Below are 12143 nucleotides of genomic sequence, written 5' to 3' on the forward strand. Positions count from 1 at the left end.
AAACACTGTTTAATAGAGTTAAGAACCACCCAGATGACAGAATGGCTGAAAATCTTACTGATATGGGTCCTCATTATGGTTTGCCAGGTGGTTGATAAAAAAGAGCACGAGAACTCACAACCCCTGGGTTTAGCAGGCCAATGCTCAAACCACTGAGCTATCCCTCCCTCCTACATCCATACACTCCAGTGTTCTCCATACCTCAGTTTCAAAAGTGTCCACATTACCAAAAAAAACAACCCCCCCCACCAATTTCCTGAAGGTTCCCTTCATTTACCTGATACATCCAGCAGCACTCCACCTGCTTCAGTAATGATAATTCCAGCTCCTGCCATATCCCAGCAATGAATGCCCATCTCATAATATGCATCGGCTCCACCAGTTGCCACAAGGCACATGTTTACAGCTGCTGTACCAACAGCTCTAACCCTAAAACAGATACAGAGATTCATTAACTGAGGGCTGGGGAAAACAAAAATAATATAATATATCATCTACGCAACCACGCAAAACGACGAAGAAGTGTAATATCTTATAATATCTATCCCCAACTTACCCTCACGGCGCGGGGATCGGCTCCCGCTCTCTCTCGACGCCGCGCCCGCGCGCTCGTGCGTGTACGGAATCGGAATCGATAAGCGCGTTGGGGATCGATATCTAGATGATGAGAGAGATGATATATCGATCATCAAATCGTCGATCGCCACGCCCGATACGGCGGGTAGTGTAGACGTAGCCTGAGAGTAGTTTACAGGAACATCAAAATATTAAAACTAACCAGACAGTGTATACCAGCCAGCGTGAATAAAGCAAAGAAGGAAACTAAGGCTATTGTGAAAGCATATTACTTGTGAGAAATAATCCAGTATATATTCATTCCTGTTTTCTCCTGCTTATTTTTTATCTTAATTGCAAACAAGTGTGCATGCATTCATTCTCAGATTTCAGTTAACTAGTGTTAAAAAGAAAGAGTAATTAAGTAATTTAAAGGAAATCACTTTCAAAATTGCTTTCAAGGTGAAAGCATGAGGTGGGTTTAAATAACCCAAGATAAACATTATTAAAAATATCCACCTTTGAAATAATGGATAGTCCACTTTGCTTTGTGAGTGCTAATTAGTGTGCAATTTAAATTGTTGTCTGATTGGAAACGTTACTTAGCTTTCACAATTGAGTCAATAAGAAGCTTTCTTGACTTTCGCAAATATGTAAATGTAATTCTCACAAAAACCACAACTATGCAATGTAAATCAGCTATAAAGAGGACATTTTCAATATTCTTTTCTGTTTCATATTCACAGTACTCTTATCAGCATTATTGCCCCTGAACAAGTTGTACAATTACCTTTTAGAGAACTTGTCAGATATCACATATTTTCATATATCAGACAGTTATCAATAAAATATAGATTGAATTGTTATATAAAGCTCAAGTCACGGCAAGAGCTTAATCCTTTATGACCCTTGATTTACAAATAGCATATAGCTGGCAGCTTAGAACTTCAAAGTGAAGATTCAAAACTGAACAGATAATACTACTGTGCCCTGAGCAAAGGTAGTTTAACTCTTCATTTCACAGAAAACCTAAAATCTGTATTTAAGTGCAGACAGGTGATACCTTGTTTCATGATATCAAAAATCTTTGTGGAAGTATGAATGGCATATGTGCTCAAGGAATCAGAAAGGAGCCTAAGAATCGTGGAAGAAAGAATAGTTCCTGGTCGGTACTCTGGGCCCAATCCTGCAATCCTTACTCATGTAAATATTCCCACTAAACTCAGTAAGAGTACTTGTGTGAATAAAAGTTGCATGACCAGAACTGTAACTAGGCATTTTAGCGCCCTGGGTGAGCAAGCATATTTGCACCCCTATCGTTTTTCATCATCATTTTTCTGCCTCCACTGTTTTGTGCCCTGCGCGGCTGCCCTGCTGGTCCCACCCGGGTTACAGCCCTGTGCATGACTGGACCCTTTAAGCAAGATAGATATATAGATATATATAAAAAAATAAAGTAAGGCTGGTCAAAAAGTATCCATTGAAACTGTAAAAAGAACAGGATACTTGTGGCACCTTAGAGACTAACAAATTTATTTCAGCATAGCTTTCGTGGGCTGAGTTGTAGCCCATGAAAACTTATGCTGAAATAAATTTGTTAGTTTCTAAGATGCCACAAGTACTCCTGTTCTTTTTGCGGATACAGACTAATACGGCTGCTACTCTGAAACCTGTCACTGAAACTGTGTTTATGATAAAAAAAAATTAGCTGTGGAAAACTGGCTTGTGGAATTTTTGTGGAAATTTTTTTTGGCCAAAAACCAAAAAGAAAACCCCACAGTCCATGATTGAATTTTTTTTGTCCGCAGAGGGAAAAAAAAAAAAAATCTGAAAAGCTCTACATAAAAGTTAGTTTTTTACCTCCTGATTTTTCTCTAGTTACATCAGAGAAGGGGAACCTAGATAACCTGATAGATCATCTTTGTATCTAGTTTCTATGATTTCACATGACTTTTTCAAATGTTTTCTACCTTCTGGTACAGAGACATGATTTCAGAAAAAAACAGAAGACTTAGTTTTTAGAATCCAGTATAAAAAGACACTTTTTAGACCAGAGAAACTAACGTTTAGTGTAAAGCATATACCAAAGTCTTTAAATCCACAATGCTGTTTTGATTGGCATGGTTTTGTACTATATATCCTACTTTCTAAATAATAATCAATTAAGAAGGTTTTCCAAGGTAAATTCCTATTCATGTTTTTTTCATTCAAGGCCTTGGGTTTAAACAAAGCCATGAGGATCTGTAAGAATAGCTGAGATTACAAAGTTTAGTACCTCTCTCCATGGGCATAATTTAGGGAGGTGTGGGGCGGGGGAGGGTTGCCCCCCCCCCCGAAACTGCAAGATCAGGCAGGTGCATAATTTGCCCTCCTCCACACAGGGCCACTGTTTCCACTGTTTGGGGGGGGGGCCTCCTGCTCACCCCTGAGTTTTGTGCCAGAGGTCTGCTCATGGTGCACACCCCAGCCACAGGAAGAGCTCTTCGCTGCAGCACCGTGCAGTCAGGTCCCTTCCTCCAGGAGCTGGGGATTTTACTCGTCAGTTTCCTCCTCTGCTGCACTAGCTCATCCATCCCGTCCCCCTCCAGCAATCAGCAGCTGAGACTATATGGAACGACAATCCTCTGAACCAATAGTAGCGCGGCAGTGAGCAGGCCTCTAAGGGTGGGGCAGGCAAGGAGGGGGAGCACAGGGTCCCTACTGGTGTGTGGGGGGGAGCATAGTACACCCCATGGCAGAGATGGGTCGGGGAGAGCACTGGGTCCCCAGTGGTGGTGATGGGGGAGCACAGGGTCCCCCATGGTGGCAGTGCGAAGGAAACAAAGCACAGGGCCCCCAGTGGTGGGGGTGTTGGAGCCTGGGGGGAGCGAGGGAAGAGGAGTCAATCTTTGGGGGAAGGGAGAGGAGAGGGCATAGGGCTGTGTCTTGAGGGAGGAGCAGCTGAGAGGGAACAGTCCCTAGTGCAAGGATTCTGAGGGAGTGGGAGCTGCAGAAGGCTGGGGGGCTAGGAGCAGCTAAGTGGGTCTTGGAGTCAGTTAGCCCTCAGAGAAGCAGGGAGTAACCTCTCCTCTCCATGGGAAGAGGCCGGGAACAGACCCTACTGGTCCAGTGCTGTCATGTCCACTAGTGGTTGCAGCTTCAAGGACATGTACGTGTTCATGCTGTGCTGCAAATTCTGCCAGTAGGTGCTGAGCTCGTGGGGGATGAAAGCTGTGCTTCTAGCCAATCCAGAGATCGACATGTACTCCACTGACATCCAACCCACCACGTAAATCCCCTTCAGCTACCACCAATGGGTATCTCAAAAGCTGACTAATGTTACAGTAGCGCCCAAAGACCTTAAATCAGTAGGAGTCCCCGATTGTGCGAGGCATCATACAAAACATTAAGACCCCCCAGTTCCTGCTCCAAAGATATCAATCTAATCCTTTAAATTCCATATGGCAGGCAGGCAAGTATTATTATTCCCATTTTACAGCAATGGAAACTGAGGCACAGTGTCCAAACACAGAATGGTACTTCAAAAAAAAAATAAAAAAGGTATATATACATATACACACACACACAAACTCTAAATAATAAACAAGACCTTTTTTCCCCTCAACTTTAAAATATGGAATTTGCTCAGTGTTTGGTTTTAAATATATTCTCCTGTGAGAACTGCAACTCAATCACTGTAGTGTTGTGTTTAAGAGCCTCTGGAAAGTAAGCTGACTTTGAAGTGAAGTGAAAATGACTTGAAAGTGTCAGTTTCACTCCTGTTTAAACTCAGTTTCTAGTCTATTATTACCGGTATTTGTATTAGGGTAACACATCTAGAGCCCCAGGTAGGTGCAGTATAAAATCATAGGGCCTTGCCCTCGTAGGGTGTTTCCAAAAGTTAAATTATCTATTCCAAGCTTGGTGAACTGCAAAAAAGTAAGTAGCTTAAATGATAGAAAATAATCTAGATTTTTCTACAATTGTTTCAACTGCTGTATTCAAGAGTAGTAACAAAGTAAGAATATACATGACATTTTTTAAACCTAATCAGTGTCCCTTTATTTAATTTTCTCTCTTTATACAGGAATTAGATATAGTGCTCCTGTCAGCTAATTTCTAAGTTATTATCTGCAAAAAACTAGAGTTTTCAGGTGCTTAAGTAGCCCCTATAATCACCTAATCTGAAATGGATCCCTGTCCACGCACAATCCCACTGGCCTGACTGGAGCTGCCTCCCCACTCCAAATATCGATGTCAAACTATGTCCATGCCTCTCTCTCATCAGGATAAAAAACAATGTTGCGTAAATCTTGTCTCTTACGTACAGTTTCTTGGTAAAAGCCACAAGACAGCTTGATTTAAATTGTATCATCCCTTTAAAAAAAAAAAATTTCAGCAAAGAAAGCTGAGTTTGACTGCCATTTTCCTTCCTAAAAATCATGTTTGGTGCAAGCTTCAAGCAGAGGATGAAAAACAAATAAAAAAATACCTTACCCATGAACAGGAATACTGAGAAGCCTTTCCATGTTAGAAAGAACTATCTTTAAAGTCTCTGGTTCACGGTTAGATCCCATTTCTGTTACTAAAAGTGATTTTGTAATATCTGGGAAGGGAAAGAGTGACAATTTTTTTCCCCAATAGTTTGACTTACATATGGACATTATTTAAGCATTTAAGTATATCATGCACTTTCACTGATTGTTCATTGTAATAAACATTCATCTCACATGTTCACTTTATATTCAATATAGCATAGAAGTAACTACTTTTGGCTAGACACTAACAGGAAGAAAAACTTAGCCAAAAAAAAAACAGGCAGCACTATCCAGTCTCACTTTATGCATGCGTTCACTGGGGTTACTTATGTCGCAAATTGCGATTCTTGGTAAGAATCGGAACATTTTTCAAATCGTTAAGGTCTTGATGAAGCCAAGTATTTAAACATAGACTTAACTTCATGTAAATTGAGAAACAGGTGAATAGTGGTACAACTAAAGTTAGGCCTACACTTAAATGTTTTGCAGGTTCAGGGCGGAAATAAGACTAATTTTTGGTAGATTTGTCACTGTTTCTAAACAGACCAGTTTAACAAATATAGGCTATAAAACTCCCAAATTTCTAAATTTCATTTTTATTTTATAACATTCACAAGCATGTTATGTGCTTCAAAGAAAACAAAATATGGGATCCTCCCTCAAAGGGCTTACACTCTATGGGCAAAAAAGTGTACATTTGTGCAGGGATGTGAGTGAGGAATAGCTATGAGAAAAGGAGACATTATACATCAATGGTTTCTAATAATTATATTCTGGAAAAAATAAAAGTAAGAATTTCCATCCTCATCCCCTTTCCAAAATAAGCTACTCAGTTCAACTCACCTTCTTGTCCTGATACTTGAAGCTTCTGACCGTTGCAAAATGCACCTTTTCCTTTCCTGCCAGTGTACATTTTGTCTTCCACACAACTGTATACAACTCCAAATTCAATCTGCAAGGAAGAAAGGTTTCTTTTCCATTAGTGTGGAAATGCCAGTTTTACATAAAGAGAGTGGTGGTTAATAATATGTTATGAATTTGATTTTATTTCTCTGTTGGATGTTAAGTAATAAAACAAATATACCTTTTTGTTGACAACAAAGCCAATCGAAACTGCCACAAATGGAAACCTTCAAAACAAAACAAAATATTTTACTAATTTATAACTGAGATATTATGTTTCTTTTGTTACTATACATTTTTAAAGCCCTAGTTGTACTCCATCCATGTAATAATAGAGGAAATATGGAGGGTGTAAGCTATCCAGGGTGGTGGTCTGAATTTTTCAGCTACTACCCTTCGCCACCAAACAGGATCAGCAATGCCAACTGTAATTACATAGGGCAGGGGTTGGCAACCTTTCAGAAGTGGTGTGCCGAGTCTCCATTTATTCACTCTAATTTAAGGTTTCACCTGCCAGTAATACATTTTAATGTTTTTAGAAGGTCTCTTTCTATTAGTCTATAATATATAACTAAACTATTGTTTTATGTAAAGTAAATAAGGTTTTAAAATGTTTAAGAAGCTTCATTTAAAATTAAATTAAAATGCAGAGCTCCCCCGGACTGGTGGCCAGGACCCGGGCAGCGTGAGTGCCACTGAAAATCAGCTCGCGTGCCGTCTTTGGCACACGTGCCAAAGGTTTCCTACCCCTGACATAGGGTTTATTTGTTAATACTACATCTTTTGCTTTCAAACTTTCAGGTTGATATTTACAGCAAAATGGCTGTTTTCTTCTAACTCTCTACTAATTATACTACATAATGCTAGTCTCTCAAGGCATGCCAACTGTTGGTTACAGCTGGAAAGCATTCTATTTGGGAGCATTATAGTACTTGCAGAAGTACTGCTACTCTGGTAATACTTGCCTGGCTGTTTCTAATCAAATATAAGCAAGAAATTCAAGATCTATATAAAGAGATGCAATGAACACAATTGCAAATACTATTAAACATGGTTACTTAAATGGTTCCAGAGAAAACAGCAAAAAAAAAAATTCTAGTCTAAATGTTGCCCAATTTAAGTAGTAATCATGGACAAAATAAACAGATATACCTGTGTACAAAGTTAGTAGTTCCATCAATAGGGTCAATAATCCACGTGGGATTATCTGTCAAGGTACTGCCTTCTCCAGCTGCAACAGATTCTTCTCCAATGAAACTAGAGTAGCCAAAATATATTTAAAACATGAATAGTTAAAGAGGCTAGAATTTAACTTTGCAGTGGGTGATGTTTATCATTCTTAAAAGAAAACCAGATGTAACCTGAAAATTAAACAGCAATTATTGTGAAATGTATCTGAAAACAGCTAAATTGCAATTGGTATCTTAGCAAACTGGAGGGCTACCTGTTGAGGAATGATATTTGTGGTACTAGAGATAAGGAGGCACAATGGTAGAGATAGTAAAAACGTTTCTACCCTTTAATATTAGTTTACAAAATTTAGCATTATTTTAGACATAACATTGAAGTTTCTCTTCTTATTAGAGCAGTCTGGTTTACCGTTTTTCCATATGTCCAGTGTCATGAGGTCATAGTACCACATAAGGATGTAAGAAACTAAAGGACAACAGGGAATTTTGGCAAAATTGTTTTATGTAAACTGTACTAAACATAAACAATAAGTCAATTGGGAGGCTGCCTTGGGGAGGATTGTCAATTAAGCAAAATATATGAAATTCCCATTCATTTCTGAAGAACTGGGATATAATTAAAAACTCTGAAGAGAATATGTGCAACTCTTGGTCCTGTATGACCAGAAGGCCTTTTCCTGTGACAAAGTATACTATGACTACACACTGTCAGGTAGAAGTAGAAAATCAGAAATACTTTGCAGGACCTTATAGTAAGTGCCACTTAAATATTTAACACCTGAAGTTATGGAGTTCTTCCTTAACTTCCCGGCAATCTCATATTAAATTTCCTTGAGAGAGAAAAAAAAAAAAGAGACTCCATACTTTATCCCTTCACCCACCATTTCCTCTTCTCCCATGAGTAGCAATTAAAATATCAATAGAAGTTTTACCTGTGAGAAGGATATTTTTCTTTTATAGAAGAAATAATCATTTTTTCCACTTTTTGATCAGTGACTGTCACTAGATCTGCTGGTGAGCTTTTAACCATAATGGATATTTCCTCTTTCAATGCTTCCCGGACTACCTGTAAGGAATATCATTTTGTTTATAAGAAACTTCAGGAAAATACTAATTATTCTGGCATCCAGGAAAGTCCAACACATCATTATTCTTTTCTGACTGTAATAATCTGATCCTAATTTACATGTATGTTTAACTTTATGTACTGCAAGTAATCTCATTTAAGGATGGAACATCGGTTTCTTAGGAGCTGTTTTAAAATTTCTTACTCTTACAATATTTTAGCATTAACAATGCTACAAAGTTGTAACAAAACACTAAACGCTGCACCTAGGTAAGTTATTTCCAGGCCAGGCCATGCACATGTGACTGAATCTGCCTCCCAGCCAAGAAAATCCTATTGAGGACTTCTAATGAAATGAGATGAACCTTTGTTTGAGGGAATATTTACTGAGGTAGTTGAAGGACTTCAATATTCTGTGATTCTGAAGACTGTGTGGCTGGTATATGCCCTCGCCTGCATGCACTGTAAGAGGCTACTGTATAGAAGCAGAGGCAGGAAATGGAGACCTGGCCATCCACCCTACCCCATGGCTCCTCAGAGATCTGCTAGCTCTTTTTCTTGCTCTCCTGCCATGTTAGACCACAGTCAGAGGGGCAAACCACCTATAGTGAGAGAGCAGGAGCTGTTTCCTGGCAAGGGAGAGAGCCTCAATGAAAGGGGGAGGAGGGAAGAAGAAGGCAAGTTGTCTGCCCAAGGGCTAGAGAGGCACCATAGTGGAAGCAGGCTTCCTGTGAGAAGAGAGACAGGACAGTTGAAAAACCACTCAGAGAAAATGCTACTAGTAGCCATGCATACTGAAGTACAGTACAAAACTGTTCAGACAAAAAGACAGTGGTATGAGGGACAAATGAGATGTTGTCTGCTATAGCAGCAAGGGAACTTAAAGGGAAACTCTTTTAACCAAATTTAAGGTACCAAAGGTGTTTGTGCAACAAGGAGAAAGGATAAACCACAAATCATTGCTCAGTATCAGCCTGAGGAGTTGCATAGATTTTTTCCTAAATTAGCCCAGTTGAGAACAGGATATCTTCCTATTTCAAACTTCATGCCATTTTGCTTTAGAAGATTACACTAATGTTTTGTTGTTTTTTTTTTGACAAAATATAGTGGTGGAATATGTGGGCAAACCCAAAAGTAAAATTCCCCTATAAGACATACATGAGTTTCTCTAGAAACAGACAGTAATTTATAAGTAAATTTACATACCTCTCCAGCCTTTCTTGCTAAAGTAACTGCATAATCCATGCATTGTTGCCAAGGATCAGCCATCTTATCCTAGGTACAGTACCTACTGGGTAGATTTGTTAACACAAATACTTAATAGAGTAAAAGCTGTGTCATCTGGCACTTCATTAACTGGAAAGTTCTAGAAATAGGCATTTCTGATATTTCCCAATACAAATCTTCAATGGGGTTGCCAGAGGTCTAGTTGTCCCTGCTGCTCCTAGGCAGAGGAACGGTCGCGGGGGCTCCATGTGCTGCCCCCACCCCATGCGCTGGCTTCGCAGCTCCCACTGGCCAGGAACCATGGCCAGTGGGAGCTGTGAGGGTGGCACCTGTGGGTAGAGGCAGCGCATGGAGACACCTGGCCGCGCCTCTGCATAGGGACATGTCGCCACTTGTAGGGGAACACCTGAGGTGAGCACCACCTGGATCTGGCACCCCGAAACCCCTCCCGCACTCCAACCCCCACCCCTGAGCACTCTCCCACACCCAAACTCCCTCCTTCCATTGGTAAGTATAATTCTTAATTAACTGGAATTTTTGACTAACCAGCACCCGCCATTCCCCCAACGTGCCAGATAAATCTTTTACTATATATAGAAAGTTTTACAAGTCCTCAAAAATTGTTGACCAACAGCTCACTACTTTCCCTGTTTCTGACTTCAACATCCCCTCTCTGCTGGAATTTATGCTCATACAAAAATGCGATACAATGAAAGCTTGCCTGTTCTCCACAGTACAGGGGTTAATTCATGAAAACACTAAAGCTTTGCGTTGTTCATGTATTGTTGGGTAATTTAAAGTTCATATCATTATTATTTTTAAATACTTTTAAAAACAAGCGGGCAAGATTAAATCCAAGACGTTATTAAGCACAGACCCTGAAACTGGAAAGACGTACATGCGTGCTTAACTTTACATACGGTGGGCAGTCAGCGACTTTGATGGGAGTACTCACCAGGTATAAACTTAAGCACTAATATATGGCTTTGCAGGATCAGGGCCATAGTGGTGTTATGTAGACCATGTTTTTAGACAATGTCTAATGCTCAGTTCAAATTGTTAGAATTTTCACCATAATTTGCTTTGGATGAAAAACCGCCTGACTATTTTTAAAGCAACTTTGGGTTAAATTCCTTCAGACATTTTAAAACCAGAGTGCAAAATAAGCAACTGGCCTATTTTGGAGATACACTTCACTCTCAGACACCTCAAAAATTCCACATAGAAAAATTTACAGAATATTGCAGTTACTTTAGTACACAGATGCTTTTACATCCTCAAGATAGTCTGCACCCGTATGAAAACACATGATCAATATTATAATTTAAGTAAGTTTGCACAAGCAGTGTACTATACAATGTACTACACAATATTTTTAGATAAGATTAATTTTAATGACATAAAATTAGTGTATGACCCCCCTATATTATGTGAACTGTAGGAACCTCTGGCATTTCCAGGGATTATTTATTTATTTATTTAAAACAAAGTCGAGTCCTAGTACTCCAAAACCTATTCTGGAGAACAGTGCTTTAAACTAGAGGGATCCACCACTGCACTCCATCAACACTGCTCCTGAAAATGAGAAAGGGATTGCTAAAAAGCAATGCAATACAAAGTATTCTTTCCATGGCAGAAGGGTCTGTTGAATTAAGAGCATGCTGTCAATATCGTTAAATATCACAGCACTTATAATAAAGGTAGTTGTAGAAATGTAAAAATAATCATGTTAGGCTACTGGATTTAGTAGGAACGGCATTAGGCAGAATAAAGTTATATAGCCAGTAAAGATCTATGACGATAATGCGTTAAGTTGCCATATTTCAGGTTCCCCAAAGGAGGACACTGCCGGGAGCGGGGCGGGCAGGCTGCAGCTGGAGGGGGTATTTGGGGAGACACTAGAGGGGTGCATTATTACTGGGAGTGACTCGGGGCTTGCCTGCAAATGGAAATTGACCAAAATAGCTGTTCTGGAATAACGAGCCCGGCGCAAGTCCCGGCGTGGGCACTTGTTGTGCAACGGGAGCGCCCTCTTCTGATTTACTTCAATCCACTCCGGAGCCACCCCGGATCCCGGAGCCGCCCTCCCGAGGGCAGCAGTCACAGCGGGGAGCAGCCCGAAGGGTTTCAAACCCCGAGTGCCGGCTGGGGCTGGCTACGGAACAACCCCGGCGCGCCGCAGCCGCAGCCCCCGCCCCCAGCGGACTCCCACACACCGCCCGCCCGCCCGGCGCGGCGCCGCGCCATCCCGCTCGGCAACCGCCCCGCTAGTTTAACCCCAACCGGACCGCGCCTGCGCTCGGGCCCAGCACCCCCACCCGCCTCCCCGCGCGACCAGCCTCCGCCGGGGGGCGCAGCTCGGGGACCCGCCGGCCGGGGCAGTCTCTGCCCGCCGGGCACCGCCCCAGGCTCGGTGGCTACCGGGGACCCGCGGCGGCTCGGCTGGGCCGGGTTCTCCGCCGGCTGACACCGACCCGGCCGCGGCAGCCGGATGCCGGGGAGCCCCAGGCGGGGAGCCCCCCCCCATTACCTCACACAGCCCGCGCCGGGGTCCTTGTCAGTGCTGGCGGTGAGTCAGTGACCCTCACAGAGGCATCCCGAGCTAGTGCGCATGCGCGAGCGGAAGGAAGCCCTTCGGCGGCATCTGCGGTAAGTGTTAACCCTTCCCTCCCCTCTGCCCGCTTT

The 12143-nt window shown here is 41.7% G+C and overlaps 1 protein-coding gene across 5 annotated transcripts in view; it reads right to left on the reverse strand.

The window, feature by feature from the left end:
* The window catches only part of IMPA1 (inositol monophosphatase 1), a 15592-nt gene extending 3449 nt beyond the window's left edge, over window positions 1–12143 (reverse strand). The window contains exons 1-8 of one of the 5 annotated variants that reach the window (XM_039524199.1): window positions 11989–12143; window positions 9438–9522; window positions 8098–8231; window positions 7128–7232; window positions 6157–6202; window positions 5916–6024; window positions 5032–5140; window positions 278–429 (exon numbers count right to left, since the gene is read on the reverse strand). In XM_039524199.1, the coding sequence (XP_039380133.1) occupies window positions 278–429; window positions 5032–5140; window positions 5916–6024; window positions 6157–6202; window positions 7128–7232; window positions 8098–8231; window positions 9438–9500 (718 nt within the window). In that variant the 5' untranslated portion in view covers window positions 9501–9522; window positions 11989–12143. Of the gene's footprint in view, window positions 1–277; window positions 430–5031; window positions 5141–5915; window positions 6025–6156; window positions 6203–7127; window positions 7233–8097; window positions 8232–9437; window positions 9523–11397; window positions 11635–11932; window positions 11949–11988 lie in introns of those variants that run through there. The other 4 variants (XM_039524200.1, XM_039524203.1, XM_039524202.1 and 1 more) reach the window with 4 other exon arrangements.

Source organism: Mauremys reevesii, linkage group 2 (assembly GCF_016161935.1).
Source record: "Mauremys reevesii isolate NIE-2019 linkage group 2, ASM1616193v1, whole genome shotgun sequence".
NCBI lineage: Eukaryota > Metazoa > Chordata > Testudines > Geoemydidae > Mauremys > Mauremys reevesii.